General features: G+C 42.9%; 1 protein-coding gene across 1 annotated transcript in view; it reads left to right on the plus strand.

Annotated features, from left to right (window-relative positions):
- Positions 1–19,432, plus strand: part of UCK2 (uridine-cytidine kinase 2) — a 70,082-nt gene that overhangs the window by 34,883 nt on the left and 15,767 nt on the right. The window contains exons 2-4 of the mRNA XM_006875987.1: positions 12,204–12,363; positions 13,472–13,568; positions 19,112–19,254. Of these exons, the coding sequence (XP_006876049.1) occupies positions 12,204–12,363; positions 13,472–13,568; positions 19,112–19,254 (400 nt within the window). The remainder of the gene's footprint in view (positions 1–12,203; positions 12,364–13,471; positions 13,569–19,111; positions 19,255–19,432) is intronic.

A 19,432-nucleotide genomic window follows, 5' to 3' on the forward strand; every position in this document is an offset into this window, starting at 1 on the left:
CTAAGAAGAGAAGGACTAAGAACTGGTGGCCAGGAGCAGACTTGCAGAATGTGCCCTTTGGAGATGTAATTTATTATATATGCCTGAGTGGGGTTTTTTGTTTGTGTGTTTTTTAAAAAAAGCTAAAGTGGATAAAGAGAAATACTTTTAAGTGATGGTATATGGAGGGGATTATAATCAATAATCAATATAATGAAACTAGTTATATGAATTGTTGAATGTGAAACTGATGATGTGCCCTGTAAACTTTCACTCAATCCACAATAAAAACCTTAAATTAAAAAAAAACAAAAACAAAAAACAATTGTGAGGATACCACAGGACTGAGGACTGTTTTGTTATGTCGTACGTAGGCTTGCTATGAGTCAGAACCAACTTCTACAGCACCTGACAACACAAGTTTCTGTGGTATGGTTACTCCACAGTTTTTGTCTGAAAATGAGTTTTAATTTCTCTGGTATAAATACCCAGAATGCAATTGATAGGTCATATGATACTATGCAAGATCAGTGGTTTAAGCTCACCAGCTGCTCCTAGGAAATCGTATAAAGGGTCGCTATGGGATGGAAACAGCTCGACGGACAGTGCTTAACAACAGCAAGAACAACAACAGCACAGTACTACGTGTTTATTTTTCTAAGAAACTCCCAAACTGCTTTCCAGAATTTCTGTGCTCTTTTTCATGCCTTACAAGAGTCTATGAATGATCCAGTTTTGTCCGCAACCTCACCATTATTTGGTGTTTCACTGTTTTTCATTTTAGTCATTCTGATAAGTATGTAGCAATACCTGATTGTGGTTCTAATTCACGTTTTCCTAATGGCTACTGAAAAGTTACAATTTTCATGTGTTCATTTGCCATCTTACATCCTCTTTGGTGAAGTGTCCATGAACTTTTGTTTATTTTCTAAATGGATTGTTGGTTTTATTGTTTTTAAGTTTTGAGTGTTCTTTATGTATTCTAGATCTTGGTTCTTTTTCACTTGTGTGTCTTGCAAATATTTTTTCCCATTCTGAAGTTTGTCTTTTCATCTTCTGAAAAGATTGGAGCAGGTTTTAATTTTGGTAAAGTATGGTATATCAACTTTTCTGGATCATGTTTTTGATGGCAAGTCTAGAGACTCTTTGTTAGTGTTATATTCTGAAGATTTGCACCTCTGTAAATACAAGCACTAAGGGGCTCTGGGAGCGTAGTGGTTACAAATCGGGCTGCTAATCTCAGCAGTTCGAAACTACCAGCTGGTTCGCAGGAGAAAGATGAGGCTTTCTGTTCCTGTAAAGATTTACAGCCTTTTGAATACATTTTTATATAAGATGTGAGGTTCTGACCAAGATTTGTCTCTCCCCCATTTCCCCCCCACACACACCCCTGCCCATGTTCAATTGCTCCAGAACCATTTTTTGAAAAGACTAACATATCAGTTGTGAGAGTATTTGTGTGGGTCTAAAACAAAAGTTTGGGGTCCTGGTGTCGCACTGTGCGTTTCTGTGCTAGACTGCAATGTTGGTTCAATCTCACTAGTTGCTCCTAGGAAATCCTATATAGCGTCTCTATGGTTCAGAACTGACTCGATGGCACTTAACAATAACAAAACAAAAGGTTAGCTTGTTATCTGCTGAAAGCTGCACCAGTTTCAATAGTTAGTAAAAGAATACCATTATAATCAAAAAATCTTTTTTTTTTTTTACGGGGTAGATGTGTCCTGATTGTGCAGTTATTAAGCATGAGGTTGCTAACTGGAAGGTTGGAGGTTTGAATCATCTAGTGGCTCTATGGGAGAAAGAAATACTTGGTGGTGATGTGCTCTTAATAAAGATTATAGCCTGAAAAGCTCCATGGAGCAGTTCCACTTTGTCACATGGGGTCTCTGTGAAATCAAATCGGTGGTCTCTAACAACAGATTAGCCCTAACAGTCTTGATAGAGTTGTGCAGCTGGTATAGAGGCCACTTTAGTAGTTCTTGTATTTATATTTTAGAAGGATTTTTTGATCTTTGAAGGTGGTGATGAATGAGAAATTCAGGAAAATCTAGTAGGAAAAACTCAGAAATATCAAGACTTCTAATGGTCTTCAAATGCTAACATTGAGCTTCAAATGCTAAAATTGAGTTTATTTGTTTGGTTTTTTTTTTTTTTTTTTTTTAAAGGGACTCTCAAAAAGGAAGGGAATTGAGTGCTTGGCACATGCTTTTGGTTTCTTCCCAGATGATTTGTGGTTTGGCATTAAACATGGGAGCTGTTCATTGTTGTTAAGTGCCGTTGAGTTGGCTCAAGGAGCAGCTGGTGAGCTTGACCAGTCCAGTGCATTACCCCAGAGCACTAACACCAGGGAGCTGTTGTGCTGTCCAGTCGGTTCAGACTCTTAGTGACCTTGGACAGGGTTTCCAAGGAGCGACTGGTGAGCTTGAACCACTGTAGGAGACCTAAACAGGAACTTTAAAAAAGAAAAGAAAAAATCTTTTCATGGGCAGATATTGTTAATCTGGTTTCCCATAGTCTGGATAAGTGATGTGTGTGGTTAAGTTCACAGTAAATGTTATATGTGGTCTTCAATTTGGAAAAAATCAGCAGAGGATCCAGGTGGCACAGTGTGCTCTCAATTATCCATTCTGTTTTAAAACCAGAAGGGAGAAATATCAATTGTCTCTCTGTGCCTCTTACCCAGAACGTCAAGTCCTAGGCCATTAGTTTTGTAATGGGCATCATATAGTTTTGTAATGGGCATCATATTCTTGCTCTGTAAATGAGACTGGAGTAGATGAGTGGGTTTGGGTATGCCTCCCAGGACAAAGGACTCAGTTTGCTGAGCCCTTCATCTTGTCTCCTAACCCTCAAGTAAAAAAAGGATAAGGAAATAGGCCCAGCCTCACTTGAGCACTTGGAGAGGGGTTTTTAAGCAGAAATGCATCTAAGTTAGCAATAAGCCTAGATTCATTCTCTTCCTTATCTTGTTCTCACATTGTGCCTTTCTTTCTTTTTAAAGTTTTTATCGTGAATTGAGTGAAAGTTACAGGGCAGATCATCAGTTTTACATTCAACAAGTCATACACCTTGTTTTATTACAATGATTATAATCTCCTCCATGTACCGTCAGTTAACAGTATTTCTCTCTATTCACCTTAACTCTTTTTCTCCCCCCTCCTCCCATTTTTAAGCACTCAGGCATATATAATAATTTAAACCACCAAAGGGCACATTCTGCAAGTCTGCCTCCTGGCCGCCAGCTCTCAGTCCCTCTCTTCCAGTGAATCTAGAGTCCTCAATGTCCTCTCCATGTCCCTTTCTCTGCCTCCAACTGTGGTGTTGCTGCTTCTCTGGATAGTGTCTCACATTCTGCTTGTGTTCTTTTCCCTTGATGGGTCCTAGTGTCCTTTGTTTCTGGACTGTAAAATTAACTACTCCCCATTTTTGATATGAAACTTGTACCTTTACAGTTGTGAGAGTCGCAATTAGTCATGATACCAGTTACGCACTATTGAATCAAAAAAAATCTTATCACCATCTCTTTTAACCAGACCCATCTAGACAAGATGAAAACTGTTCATTCAAAGTTATTTGGTAAGAGACTAGGAATGCTGTTAAGATTCTTTTTTTTTTTTTTTTTTTTGTAGTTTTGCTAGTTTATAACAACAGCTAGTATGAATGTACCAGTTAAATGTGGTATTTTGCTCATTTCTGCTACTAGACCACCTATGCTAGGTTTCCTGTTTCCAAAGCACCAGTTGCAACCCTTTAAGCATGTACTTATTCTACCCAAGAACAAACTGTAGTAGCTTAGAAATGGAATTGTCTTGCTTTTTTCCCCCATAGCCAAATATTTATCAGAAAAATGAACTTCTAAGCCTGTGCTTTCAGGACCAACAGAGGGAGTGGATTACAGCCTTGCTGAGAATGTTCTGCTCCTTACAAATCCTGTATAAGCCCAGGTCCTTATGTGAAAACTTGAGAGACAAAGTCAAATGTTCTCCAGACTCCAGGAGTCATCTCAGAGATTGCCCTGTGGAGTTCCTGCCTTCCCTCCCCTTCTCCTCCTCTCCCTGGAGTATAACCTAAATCAGGACTGATTCTTAGAAATGAGCAGGGCAAATCTGAATTCCAGGTCTGGTGAAAAGGCAGTTTTTAAGACATTTCCTGTGGTAATTTGTTTTACAGACAGTTTGTGTGAGCCCCCAGGTGTCAAGTTCTGGGAGTCTCCAGAATAAAAGTTGAGTTACAATTGGTCCTTGTACTGTTGAACTGTTTTTTTAAAATTTACTTGTGGTTGCTTTTTGTTGTCTTTTATGGTATGGTGATTGGTGTGGTGCTGTGGGTTAATGTACCAGACTGCAAAGCCGTTTGAACTGTAGGGTTGGCAGTTCAAGCACACCAGCTGCTTCTTAGAAACCCTATACAGGCTCGCTATGGATCGACACCAACTCGATGGCACTTAACAACAACGACAACATGGTATGGTGGTGTGGGATAATGCACTGGACTGCAAAGTCAGTTTGAACTACAAGGTTGGTAGTTCAAGCCTGTCACCCGCTCCTCGGAAACCCTTTACAGGGCCACTGTGAGTTGAAACTGGCTGGATGGCACTTAACAGCAACAACAACATCCAGCTAATTGTGGATTCTGACTCAGGGCAATCCCATGTGTATCAGAGTAGACCTGTGTTCCATGCGGTTTTCAATGGCTGTTTTTTTGTAAGTAGATCACCAGGCTTTTATTGTGAGAAGCCTTCTTTGCACATTCAGCATTTCCACCACAGAGGGACTTCTTTTTGGTATCTATGTGCCTTATATTAAGTTACAAATTCAGCGCATTTCTGGCTTGTTATTAAGTGCCATCTAGTCGGTTCCAACTCATAGCGACTCTGTTAGGGTTTCTGGGGAGCAGCTGGTGGGTTTGAACTGCTTACCTTGTGGTTTGTAGTCAAGTGCTGATCCTACAGGGCAGATACTTTTTGTTTGTTTGCTGTGGTAATTGTATTGCATCTAGGAGAAACCCCCCAACTCAGCCATGCATGGACCGACCATCCATGGCTCCAAGATGAGGTAGCTTTGCAGATATTCCCAGGGAAGGATTTGAGTGACAACTCTTGATTACCCCCAAATCAGTCTGTGTGAATGGGAATTAGGTTGCAGAGCTGAGCTTGGTTCTCAGTTTCACCTAGGGCAAGTTACTGGTGCGTTGGTTTTCTCCTGTATAAACTTTTGAGTCTTGTGGAGAGCAACCTCTGCCCTCAAAAGAATGATGTGTTTACTGTCTGAAGGCTGGGGTGTTCTCCTAGATGTTGGTGCGCTTATTATTTAGCGATAGGGAAAGCCGCTGTCAAGTGTAATTTGAGTCCTAGAAAGAAGCAGATCGATGGGGTCTCCTGCCTGCAATAGGTAAGCAGCTAACTGGCCTTCTTGCACTGTTAGCTGCTGGAAACTTGAGTTCAAAGCCAGTGTTAGATGAGGCATACAACCCATTTTGAAGTTGAGAAGACGTGAAGGACCTGGGCTGTGGCCCTTGGCTGCTAACTGAAAGATGGACAGTTCCAACCCACTGGCCACTCTGAGAGCAAGAGATGTGGCAGTGTGCTTTCATAGAGATTTCAGCCTTGGAAACTTGACCTGGGTTGTTCGTTATGTCGGAATAGACTGGATGGCACTGAGTTTGGTTATTTTTCAGGTTTCACTTGGTGCTGGTTAGTTGTTTGGTTGTTAGGTTTTCCTCTGATGTTGAAGAAGCTCACTCAGGGTGTGAGACAATTTGATGGAATTCCAGAGTGCTGGGTAAACACCCTTTACCCTTCTGTAAGCTTAGCTATGAGAAATACCATCTCATTCCCCTCCGGTTATGCCCAGCCTGAAGGCTGTTGTTGAAAAGTGCTGTGGATTTGGTTCTGACTCATAGTGCCCCTGCATAGGGTTCCTGAGGAGCAGCTGATGGCTTTGAACTGCCAGTCCAGTGCTGAGCCTACAGCGCCACACCAGGGGTCCTCCCAAGGGCTAAGTTATGCTGCCTTGTTTGTGTACTTTTTAAGTTGTGAGCAGTGTAGAGTTGTGACCGAAAGATGGGCCCACTGATTCAGCAATTTTGGAACTGGACAAGGTTTTAGAATTAGACCTGAAGGACATGCTGGGATTGTGTGTCATTGAGTCTGGTTCCTATTCATAGTGACCCTATGTATAGGGTTTCTGAGATGCTGCTGGTGGGTTTGAACCGCTGACCTTGCAGTTAGTAGTCCAGTGGTTATCTTACAACGCCACATTTGAGAAAATGATTTTAGAGGAATATACTTTCTATAGCTCTGGTAGCGTAGTGTTTACGAATTCGGTTGCTAACCTCAAGGTCAGCAGTTCGAAACTATCAGCTGTTCCACGGGAGAAAGTTGAGGCTCTCTGCTCCAGTAAAGATTTACAGCCTCGGAAACCCTGTACCAGGGTCACTATGAGTCGTAATCGACTCCACGGCACATAACAACAACAACAACAACAACTTTCTACAGCAATATAGGAACCTCACCACCTGCCCTGTTGGAAACTGCCAGCTGGAGGGCATGTTGATAGACGTTAACGTGGGACTTCCTGAGTGGGAAGTGTCTCTGAGAACTGGCACTCATTGTTTAGCGCATCTGGTGGACCTGGCCTTTACTGTGAAATAGAATGTTGACGTGTTGTCAGATTTACAAACATTGGAAAGAATCCTAAAGCCTTTGTGAGACTTAATCCCATAGGTGTTTCATAAAAGAATTCTGTGTCTTAGAGTTACTCATTCCTAACAACTGGACTTTAAAATATATAATTTAAATTTAGATTGCATACCCTTATACTGACTGACTGTTTTGTTTGTTTACTCTTAGTTTCTTTATGATATTCAGATCCCTTGTTTGCCACCTTGTTTGTTGTTAAAGTGCTGGAACAGCTGGTGAGTTCAAACCACCAACCTTGTAGCCTAGTGCTTATCCTACAGAGCCATCTGAATTCTGTGAAATTTAACAGAAATGCTGATGCTGGGAGACAAAACAGCTTTTCCAACCAGTTGCTGTGCCTAACACTGTTGTCCAAAAGTGGAGTCAATTTATGAGTAATGTTGGGGCAGATGCCATAGCTGCTTCAGCGCATTGTGCATTTGGAATCACAGGCTGTCTATTTTTAGCCCTGGACAAGAGCTTGGTTTGAGACTCAGCTCTGTGACTTTGAGCACTTCATTTAACTTCGTTGAGTCTCTTGAGTTTCTGTTTCTATACTGAAAAATAAAATAACATCACACATGAAATTAAGTGAGATAATGTCTTTAAAATGCCATGTTGGTGTTAGGTGCCATCAAGTTGGCCCTGTATAGGGTTTCTGAGGAGCAGCGGGTGAGTTTGAACTGCCAACCTTGCGGTTCAAACCAACTTTGAGGTTCAGTGCATTATCCTACAGTGCCACACCAGGAGTCTTCAGTATGATTTCTTTTTTATTGAAAGATAGGCTCTTAGTGGTCTGCTGTTAACTTTCCATTGAGACAGTATGGCACAATTTTAGCAGATTGTTCCCTGCCCTCTTCTCCACCCTCTCAAATTTGTGCTAGAAGTGTCAGGAATAAAATATATCCTGGATGTATTGCACTAAATATGAGGCATACACAAGTAGTAAACTTAGCGCCAGCTCCCACAGACAGTGTTAGTTTACCTATGAGGTGATGCAGTGTGCAGCAGGTAAGAATGCGGACTCTGGAGTTGACTGCCACTGTGTGTCCCGGACACGTCATTCAACCCCTCTGAGTCAATCCCCTTCACCATCTGGTGGGAATTTCATTATAATAAAGGAGCTCCATTATCTTAAGGGTGGAGCTCTACCTTGTGCATTTGAAGATAGGGTTCATCCAATATGGGCTATTATTATAAACATTATTTAAAATCTTACATCATTATGGCAATTGTATACCTTCCCATTTTTTAGCATTCAGTTGTTGTTTTTTGTTGTTAAGTGCCATTGAGTTGATTCTGACCCATAGCGACCCTGTATAGGGTTTCCAGGGAGTAACTGATGAGCTTAAACCACCGACCTAGCAGTTCAAACAACTTTGCAGTCTGACGCATTAGTCCACAGTACCACAGTATTTAGTAGGATCAAGATTTTCTGTCTTCTCAAACTCATTCATTATTTCCTTTCTCAAGGGAACAAAATAATGCCTTTTCAGATGGTCTTTTGAAAGAAAACAGGGTTGGGAAAAGGAAACATCCAAATGAAAGTGTAGAAGACAAAGGGGTGGAAGAGGAAGGTATTAAGTGAGAAAAGACACCACCCACTCATTGCAGAGTTGTTGTTGTTTAGTGCCGTCAAGTCGGTTCCGACCCATAGCGACCCTGTACAGGGTTTCTGAGGGTGTAAATCCTTACGGGAGTAGAAAACCTCATCTTTCTCCCGCGGAGCGGCTGGTAGTTTCGAACCACTGACCTTAAGGTTCACAGCCCGATTCGTAACCACTACGCTACCAGAGCTCCTTAGACAGGAGGTTCTTCCTTGCTAATTCATGCAGTAGTATTTATCGCCTGAGTGATAAAGAGATTCTCCTGTCTTGGAACCGCTTTGTTTCTTTGTTGCTGTTATCTACCCTGGATGGAGTTGGTTCCGACTCATAGCGATCCTGTACAGGGTTTCCGAGGCTGTAAATCTTAAGGGAGTAGAAAGCCTCCTCTTTCTCCCGTAGAACAGCTGGTAGTTTCGAACTGCTGACCTTGCGGTTCGCAGCTTGATTTGTAACCATTACGCTACCAGAGCTTCTTCTTTGTTTCTTTAGGTTCTAGGAAAGAGGAACCAGGGAATTGTATGTTGTCCAAAGCTAAACCAAACACATTGCCATCAAGTTGATCCCGATTCACGGTGACCTTATGTGTCAGAGTAGAACTGCTCCATAGGGTTCTCAATGTCAAATTTTGTGAAATAGATTGCCATCACTTTCTTGCAAGGTGCCTCTGAGTGGATTTGAACCACCAACCTTTCAGTTAACAGTCAAGCATGTTTACACCACTCAGAAAGTCTGTATAAATTTAGGCACGCCATTTAACTCTGCTTCCTCTTCCATGAAGGATAGTCTTAGATAATCTTTGTGACCTCTGAGAATGGCTGTAAGGAGCACTTGGAATAAGGCCTAACATTTAATAAGTAAACTGTTGTTGTTATGTGCCATCGAGTCGTTTCCAACCCATAGCGACCCTGTATAGGGTTTCTGAGGGTGTAAATCTTTATGGGAGTAGAAAGCCTCATCTTTCTCCCGCGGTGCAGCTGGTAGTTTCGAACCGCTGACCTTAAGGTTCGCAGCCCGATTCGTAACCACTATGCTACCAGAGCTCCTTATTATTGTTGGTGGTGAGTTTGTGAAAGGAAGGGCCACCAACCAGGGCCTTGAAAACATAGAAATGATACAGGCAACTGCGGGGCAACAAAATAGCCTCACTTTTTTCCTTATTGGAAAAATAGGCTTATATTTTCATTGATGGAGAATTATGATGAGCAACTTTTGTATGGTTAGGTACGGTTGCGTCGATTCTAACTCACATTCCAGGTAGAAATGCCTCATTGGATTTTCTTGGCTATAATCTTTATGGGGGCTGATCGCCAAGTTTATTCGTAGAAGAAGTGCACTGGGTGACTTTGAACCACTAGCCTTTTAGTTAGCAGCCAAGTACCTAACCGCTTGTGATGAGAACAAAGTTTATAGTTACACCTACTGTGTATCTAAGAATCCATTTTTATTGATTAAGGGAAATAATTGGCTATCTGCAAAATTAGGCAACCTATATGTTTCCCCAAATCCGCACATTTACTTTGGTGGGATTACTGATTTTACTTAAACTGATGCCATTTATCCTGACATGGTGCTATAGGATAAGCAATGAACTACTAACCATGAGGTCAGAGGTTTAATCCACCATTTGCTCCTTGGAGACCTTATACAAGGTTACTATCAGTTGGAACGAATCCATGGCACTTAACAACAACAATAACAATTATAAATAAACATCACCATGAGTTTAGAAGACCTTTATAGATTTATATGCACCTGACTCTAGGATCTAAATAAAAAGACCTTTGTTTTCATTTTCAGTCTTTGAATTTTTAGACGGACTTCTATTCACTTAGTAAAGGTAACAAGTATATATTTACTCACAGGAAAAGTAGGTGAAAATTAGGAGAAGGAAATTGATGGCTTTATAGATAGTTTCATTATATTTTATAATTACATATAGAGCCTTTGATTTTGTTGTAGCATTTAAAATTTTGGGATCAAATGTGAGATGTGATTCCCCCAGCTGTGCCATCTAAAGTTTAAAAAAAAAGTAAGGATGTTTCAAATGCTTTTCTGCGTTCATATAAAAATAGTGATAAAAATAAAACAAAACAAATTGTCTCCAAGTAATTAACAACTGAGTCAAAATGTTATTGTTCTTCAAGGATCCTGACTTGATCATGTGCCACCACTTGGACAGCAGAGCACGTTGTACAAAAGTTTAACATGCATGGACAAGTGCAACAGGAATGACCAGTCTTCCTCTGTTAAATTCAGCTGTTACAATAAGTTCAAGATTTTTAAGATTGAGCCTAAGAGAATTCTAAATATGTTTCTTTTTTCCATCTCTTATCACTAGGTCAACCAGTTTTATGAGCTCACTTTGCACACAGCTTCCTTGATTTTTTTTTTTTTTTTTTTGGTAATTTACAAATCTTTACATTTAATCTTTGTGTCAAATGAGGGGAAGAAATGAGTTAACTTGGTAAACACAAGCCCTTTCTTCATTGCCTCATTCTTTTGAATTTATTTGTTTTATAATTCTCTCCATAAAGAGTATGTTATTGGAGAAAAAAGAAACAAGTATATTACTAACAGCACAGTACAAAGCACATGTAGGTTTGGGTTCATTTGGAATTGCGTTCCCCACTCTTAAGCCCTGGTGGTGGACTGCTAACCACAAACCAGGTCAGCCATGCAAACCCGCCAGCTGCTCCTCAGGAGAACGATGAGGTTGTCTGCCGCAGAAAAGGCTTACAGTCTCAGAAACCCTATAGAATGTTGCAGTGAATTGACTTAGTGGCAGTGGGATTGGTTTTGGTTGCTTTCTCCACTCTTACTTTATTTAAGTGTCGGTGACATTTGTGTCTCATGTCACCAAGACTCCAAAAATTGTGGCACTTATTTGTGCAAAGGCTCCCTGGCTTACTGTAAGGGTGAAGAATTTCACTCTTAGTACTGTTGGTGGTGGTATTAAAGTGCTGTGGAGTCGCTTCTAACTCCTAACGACTCTAGACTCTAACTCCTCTTTCTCCCGCGGAACAGCTGGTAGTGTGGAACTGCTGACCTTGCGGTTTGCAGCGTGATTCGTAACCACCACACTGCCAGAGCCCCTTCTTTGTTTCTTTAGGTTCTGGGAAAGAGGAACCAGGGAATTGTATGGATAGTGTTCCAGAGGAGTGGCTGGTGAGTTTGAACCACTGACCTTGAGGTCCAGCACATTATCCTGCCCCACCACACCAGGACTCTGGCCTTACTACTAGGCAGAGTGAAAGTCAGCAGTAGGACAGGGTGAAAGCCATGATGTGGGCCTTACTGATGACTACATGTACTATCAGGCTGTGGGTTTGAATTCTGTTGACATAAAGAGAAATACAGGGACTGAGGAGTTTCCGGTAGACTTCCACAGGACTTTCCAGAGACCCTTGAACCCATCACCTCTTCACCAGTGTATGCTCTTTGCTCTTTTTCTTGCCTTCTATATCAAGGCACAAGCAGGACAGAATAAAGTAAATTCTTCTTATCATTTATTGGTGGCTTTGGGAAAGGTTTTTATGGAATTTACAACCTGTACTACTCTGGTAGTGTAGTGGTTAAGAATCGGGTTGCGAGCCTCAAGGTTAGCAGTTCGAAACTACCAGCCATTCCATGGGAGAAAGATGAGGCTTTCTGCTCCCGTAAAGATTTTTACAGCCTTAGAAACCCGGTGCAGAGTCATTATGAGTCAGAACCGACTCCACGGCACATAACCACAACACTGCTGGCTGTCACTGCATGTGGGGAAGTGACTTTTGGGGCCTCAGACTCCTTGTCAGCAGGCAGATCCTTCTACTTTAGCTTTGCAACCTGTTTTCAAAATGGTACCTTTTGGGTTCATCTGTTTTCCAACCCCGGTTTTGCTTTTTGTCACATGTAGATCCTCTTATGCTTCTTGGTGTTCCCTTCTCTCCCTGCAGTCGTCGGTGTGTGCTAAGATTGTGCAGCTCCTGGGACAGAATGAGGTTGACTCTCACCAGAAGCAGGTGGTCATCCTGAGCCAGGATAGCTTCTACCGTGTCCTTACTCCAGAGCAGAAGGCCAAAGCCCTGAAGGGCCAGTTCAACTTTGATCACCCGGGTGAGTGGGGGGAGCCTGAAAGGGGGGTGGGTGGATGGTGGTGGTGGTACATGTGTGTGGGTTGGGGATAACTTTTATCTGTTCATAAGGAAGTCTCTTAACTCCTTTTTAGACTGTTTTTATTTAAAATGGATGACTTTAATGATTTCACAGGTCTTTATGAGGCTCATATGAAAGAATTATATACTTGACTCTTTTGATATTGAATGACTTTGTATCTGAACGAAGGTGACAGTGTATGACCGTTTCAGCCATGGTGGGCCATGACACAGGATAGAACATAAGACTGCTTCTTCTACACCTGCTGTCTGTCTGAAGCAGCCTGTGTCAAGCCCCCGCATGCATATTTCATTCACTGACTAGAGGAAAGGGTGATGGGAGGACCCATGATGGCTATGATGATGCTTACTCTGATAGTCCTAGAATAGAACACAGCTCCTGAAGCTTGTTTTTGGTTTGGGTTTCTTAAAATTATGGGATCATTACTTCTTAGCATGGCACTTAGGGTATGCCCCTAGTCATGAGGAGTCCTGGTGTGGTGCTGTAGGATCAGTACTGGACTGCTAACCTCAAGGTCAGTGGTTGAAATCTACCAGCTGCTTCTCAGAAACCCTATACAGGGTCACTGTGAGTTAGAACCGACTCATATATATAACAACAGTCATGAGGAGGGAGTGTAAACTATTAGTGTTGTCCTCTTACTGAGAACTGAAATTTGAGATTTGAATGCAATCAGAGGTGCTTTAGAAGAGTCCTGGTGATGTCCTTCTGAAAAATCTGCCACCAGAAACCCTGTGGAGCATACTTTACTCTGTTAGTGGAGTTGCTCCAAGTCAGGATCAACTTGATGCAAATAGTTGTTAGTCACAGAGTGGTTTCCAGGTTAGCACATGTCAATCCTCAGGACAAAGCTATTGAGCTTAGAGGGAAGGAGAGAGAGGTCTGAGGTCAAGGATGGCAGTGTGAAAGAGAAAGAAAGTAATCAGTGTGTCAGAACTCATTCATAAATTCTATTTTGGCATATAGGGACTTTTCATTCTGCATTGGGTAAATGTTTGGCTTTGATGGATATACTTATTAGGTGTTCTAACGACCTGATTTCCTTCAGATGCCTTTGATAATGAGCTCATCTTCAAAACACTCAAAGAAATCACAGAAGGGAAAACAGTTCAGATACCTGTCTACGATTTTGTCACCCATTCCCGGTAAGTGAGTTGATTGGGATCCAGGGTAGCTAGCTGTCCTTAGCTCCCCTGAGCGTTCCCAGTGCACTGAGTCTGCCACTGCACTGAGTCAGCATCTCTGCCCACTGCCCCTACAGCCTGTCTTTGGAGGTCAGGAGCCGCAGCATGCGATGTTGGTGTGGACGGGTTGAGGAGTTCATCCAGGCACTTCTGGAACAGTGCAATCATGTTTTGTTAACTGAAGGACAGGTTCATAACTTGGACTTGGGTGAGGGACGGAACATTTGTTCTGATCCATAGCCCTGAGTTGTTCCTGGAAGAAGATGTTGAAATTGCGGGCAGGAAGAAGAGAAAAGAAGACTGTTCTTTCTGCTCTTGGTTTAACTTGGAAATGGGATGGAGTGGAGAGGTCTGAAGGCTCTGAGGTCCCCTAGAAACTAATCTCAGAATCAGTCAAATCTTCTAGAAGGCTGCTCCAGGCCTTTCTAGCATGTTTCTGTCATTCATATCAACCTGTCTTCTCCAGTGGAGCTTCCAGTCTAATGATGGTAATCAGGAGTAGTGGAGTGTTTGACTTCCCTCTTCCTTTCCTCTAAGTGACAGGAACACCCATCCTTGGTTGGCCAGGCCCTCCAGCCTTAGCTCATTGAACCTCAAAGGGGAGCTCTTGGGCTCCATGTATTTTCTGGGTTGGTGATTGCTCAGTAGACTTTTGGCTGTAGATTATTTCTCTTAACAGTTTACCATTCTTCCTTTTTGGTCCCTTTATCTCACTCTTAGGGGTTTAGTTTTTTGCTTGGAAAACTAGAACTCATACATACTTCCTCAATGTATTAGCAGATGTTTCTGTCGGTTCCATTAGTCTGTATTGCCTTTAATGCAATACACTGCACATATCTTTTTGTCACGAGCCAGATCTGGCTGGAGGAATTAGATGAGAAAACATTCTTCATACAGAGTGGGGCCGTTTACTTACTTAGCTTCATCTGTCAGCTGTATCTTTCCAGCACTTCCTTTAATGGGTCAGACTCCACTGTGCTGGGGAGTCAGAGAACAAGACCATATATATCACTCCTTCTGTGTTAGCCTGTTCCTGAACACGTATCTACAGGTACTGCTGGACTAACGGGATTTGGTATAGAAAATGAGAGGACTGGGAGAGAGAATCTGGGAGGTTGCAGCCAATAACCAGACAAAGTAGCCCCCACTGCCTTCCAGGTTCAGGCACTTGGTGGAACTTATACCGAACAAGTGCTTACATAGGCACTGGAGCACGAGGAGCTAGAGTATATGGAAGAGTCCAAAAAGCTACCACCTCTGGGCCCACAGCCTGACTTGGAGTGATTTACAGTTTCCCTGCTGAAAGGCACTTAGCTGTTTTGCCTCATGAGTTGGGAAGCCCACCACCTTCTCCTCCCAGTCTCCTGGTTGTGGTGCCAGATCTGTTTCATGCTTCCAGTTCTCACTGTCTTGTACCAATTCTGGTGTTATAGCTCTCTGTTTTTGGGTCTAGGAGGTTCTCAGTACAGGAACCCCAGTCTAAAACATGTGCTCTACTCCAGATGTTCTTTTTTTAGTGCTAGCAATACCTTTTCTGCTTCTGGGATGACTTAAGCTTATTGGAATGCCAAAACCTATTCAGTCTTTGTTATTCCTGATATCTTATTTGCATGGTCCCACCCCCATAAAGGGTGCCTTACACTTTATTTGCATTATTAGCAAGCTGCCCAATCCCCTTGGTGGTTCATAAGCACCTTATTTGCATAGTCCTGCCCAACCATTTGGAGTCCTAGTGTGGTTATGTAGGATAAGGACCACTAACCATAAGATTAGAGATTCAAATCTACCAGATGCTTTTTGGAAACCTTATATAAGGTCACTTTGAATTGGAACCAACTCAACTATATTTAATAACAATGCAGTCATCTGGTGGGGATTACAAGAAAGTGGTAAGAAAGGCCATCAAAAGGTGATCTACCCACCACACAGTTGTAGTGGGTCGGATGGCATTTCATCAATAGGCATGAACAAGCTTGGTGGGGAATTGTAGTCACTTAGCTGTAGAGGGATGGGGGTTGGAGTGTCGGGACAGTGGCAGGAGATGAAGGAGGCTGGGGAAGGTAGGCAGGCCTTATATCATGAAGATCTGTGGCAGTCAGGGCCAAGGTGTAAACCTTTGTGTGGTAGGTAGTCACAAGGGGAATACCATGTAGGAGTGGAGAGATTTTGGTAGAAGGATGAGAGAGGATTCAGGGATGTCACATACACTTTGGGGTTTATGCAGGTGAGAGATGGATAGGGACTTGATTGAAGTAGGGCAAGAAGTGAGGACAGTCAGCAGTTGAGGAAGGATGCTGTGAAGATGAGTACCTTATGCAGCATGAACTCCATTGAGTTCCGTGTTAACTAAAGAAAACCCCAGCAGAATTCCCACTTCAGTTAGGGTTTTTCTCTTATATTTTAAATCCTTATTCTTTAGTGGTCCATTTAACTTTTGTTGATCACCCTGGATCATAGCACCTAGAACCTTTTGCCTTCATCCCCAACATAGACACTCTCTCAAGATCTTCCTGTTCTGAGTCTCTTTCTTGATGCCATCTGTTCAGGGTAAACCGATCTCATCCCACCCGTGGGCCTTAGACTGAGCCTGAGAAGACTATTCACTGCAAAAACCCATCTATGTGAGAGGGTTGGACTAGATTATCTCAAATACCTTGACCAGCTCATCTGCGTTTCTTGTCTAGACATCCCAGCCAGGCTTCAACTGATTCGTTCTGTGTTTAACATGCTGAGTACTTGAATTTCCACCCCAGAATCCTCCTGAACCAGAATCTATACTTTAATATAGTAAGATCCCCAGGTGAGTCTTAGACAAGTGAACTCCTAAGCTCTAAGTATGGCTCCTTGCACAGTCTTGACTAGTAGCTGTTCAGTCACTGTTGTTTTTAGATCTGAGTTGTTTTGAAAGTTTCCGCCACCTACTCCTCCATGTAGTCTTGGGAAATCATGAATTCCAACTTCTTGTGTCACCACCAACAAAAGCAGGTAGTTATGGTCTCCTGACTTTTCCAGCAGGCACTTGTGTTGTGTTGGAAAACCACCTGTTTCTTTAGAATACTTATCAGTTAAGCATGCTGGTAAGCATTTGATGCACTGCCATTGCACAAGAACCTAGCCCAGCCACTGTTGTTTGTGTGCGTTTTTGAAACAGAACCCTAGGGATCCCACTGCACATTCTGTTTCCCTTCAGAGCCCTTCCACCTCTCTTGAGCCCACAGAGAGTTGCCTACGGTGACTCATTTCATTTAGCCATTGACCCTTGTTTCCCTCTCCATATGCCTTCTGAATGCTCCTCAGTGTAGTTCCATGTCCTAAGCCCCAATGGGCAGGCGCACCCTGTTTTCTGGCACTGATATTCTTCTAGACCAGTGATTCTTAACCCTGGCTTCACATTAGCAATACCTGGGGAACTTCAGAAAAAAAAAATTACTGGTGCCCTAGCTCTACCACTAGAATAATTAAATCAGAACCTCTGGGGTGTGGAGCCAAGGTATAAGTATATTTTAAAAAGCTCCCAGGCGATTGCCATGTGCATCTGGAGAGCCTAGACCATTCTGGATGGGTACAGAGAGCCTCCTAATTTTAACCTGACCTTTTTCGCTTGTCTTCCACACACCATCTTCTGTTACCTTGGTGTACCTCAATGCCTGCCTTAGTAATTTAAACACCAACCCAGAGTCCAAGGTAATAGTAAGTCAGAAAGTCTGTATGTAGGGAGATCTGTTTTGGAAGAAGTGCAGCCAGAGTGCTCCTTAGAGGCCAAGATGGCCAAACTTCATCTCTCACACTTGGGACATATTGTCAGGAGGGACCAGTCGCTGGAGAAAGGATATCATGTTTGGTAAGGTGGAGGGTCAGAGAAAAAGAGGAAGACCCCCAATGAGATGGATTAGCCAAGTGGCAGCATCGATGGATTCAACCATGGCAACAATAGTGAGGTTGTTCCAGGATTGGGCAGTGTTTCATTCTGCTGTGCATAAGTTTGCTATGAGTTGGTACTGACTCGATGGCACCTAACAACAAGTTTTTGGAACAGGAATACCTATACAGTCACAGTTGAGACAGGGCAGAACTGGACCTGAACAAGCACCACTGGCCAGAGGCCAATTATGTAGTATCCATTTTAGAAACATCTCACCCCCTTGGCCTTAAATAATTTTATAAGGTAGGTATCACATAACAAGTTTGCCTTTTTAGTCTAAGTGTGCAATTCAGCAACATGAATTTACTTTGACCATGTTGTGCTTACCAGCATCATTGTCCATTTCCAATCATTTTGTCTCTACCTTGGTTTATTCTAGACATTTTATATAAGTGGCATTTTGCAGTATATCTCTTTTGTCTAACATTTCACTTAGTATAATGTTTTCTATTGTTCATCCATATTGTAGCATGTATCACGACTTCATTTCTCTTTATGATTGAGCAGTATTCCACTTTATCTATGAGAGGGCTTCAAAAAGTTCCTAGAAAATGAAATGAAAAGACAATGAGGCTTTCCCATGAGCTCTTTGAAGTCCCCTCAAATTTACCATATTTTGTGTGTCCATTCATTGGTTGATGGGCACTTGGGTTGTCTCTAGCTTTTGGCTATAGTGAAAAATGCTACGGTGAACCTGGAGAGCAGACATCTGTTTGAGCTCCTGCTTTCTAGTCTCTTAGAGGGTAGACAGATACTCAGGAGTGGAATTGCTGGGTCTCCACCCCCTTCCTGGCTTTTGAAAAGTCATGTGTACATTAGTATCTCCCTTGGACTTCCCAAGCCTGTGGACGACGGGGTAGGTAGGTGGCTCTCCCTGTTTTATTGATAAGAAAGATCAGCTCTAGGGAGCGTAGTAGAGACTGACGGACACATGGTTACATGCTGGCTGTGATAGAACCAGACCAGACACAACTCGGAGGCCTTATTTCCGTTAAAATGCTTTCTCTATTCTACCCTCTTTTCTGAATTAAGCGTTCCTCCTTAACTCTCGTTGCTCTCCATCTACTCTTTTTTCCCTTCTTCCTTCCCAGGGCTGAATGATAAGGTGATCTTAGTAGTGAAAACTAAGGTTTTAAAGCTCAGAATCACAAGTGTTATGTGAGGGTCTGTAGATGCCAGGCATGAGAGCATTCCTGGAGACAAAAAGAATTTGCACCTGCTTCTGTCTGTCCTGATTCTGTGTACAAAAGCAGACTTTTTATTCCAAGGAGAAGGATGTGTGCCCCTGGTTTTGCTTTTTGACAGAAGTTTAGAAGCATCTGGCTAAAGGAGACCCGTGTCACTAATGTGGGTCTCATTTTGGTGGCATTCACTGTGCCGTTTTTGAGCTTCCATGGTGGTCAAGGGCCTCTGTACGGCACTGTTAGTGAAGCCCTCTCAGCCCTGCTTTAAGCCTGAGGGGATGGTATGCATAGGGGGCTGGCTGGACACAGAAGGAGTGGGAGCAGGGAATGGCACCGCGGTCAGAGGCTCTGGTCCTCACCTCCCTGGCTTGCCCCATCTGCTGCTCTGTGCTTTGCAGGAAGGAGGAAACAGTGACTGTCTACCCTGCGGATGTTGTGCTCTTCGAGGGGATCCTGGCCTTCTACTCCCAGGAAGTACGAGACCTGTTTCAAATGAAGCTCTTTGTGGATACTGACGCGGACACCCGGCTCTCTCGCAGAGGTGCGTTCTAAATGGCTCAGGTAGCTCTGTTGCTGGGGCCAGGGAGCCAAGAGCACACCATTCCCCACCCTCTTGAAGCCCATACCTTCCCAGAGGTAGCTGCATGGCTGCCCAGCATGGCCTGGCTGCGTCAGTGCTGCCCCCAGAGGTCCTGCTGTACAAATGCTTGGTGACACGA

This window comes from Chrysochloris asiatica, unplaced genomic scaffold, assembly GCF_000296735.1.
Source record: "Chrysochloris asiatica unplaced genomic scaffold, ChrAsi1.0 scaffold00349, whole genome shotgun sequence".
NCBI classification, from domain to species: domain Eukaryota; kingdom Metazoa; phylum Chordata; class Mammalia; order Afrosoricida; family Chrysochloridae; genus Chrysochloris; species Chrysochloris asiatica.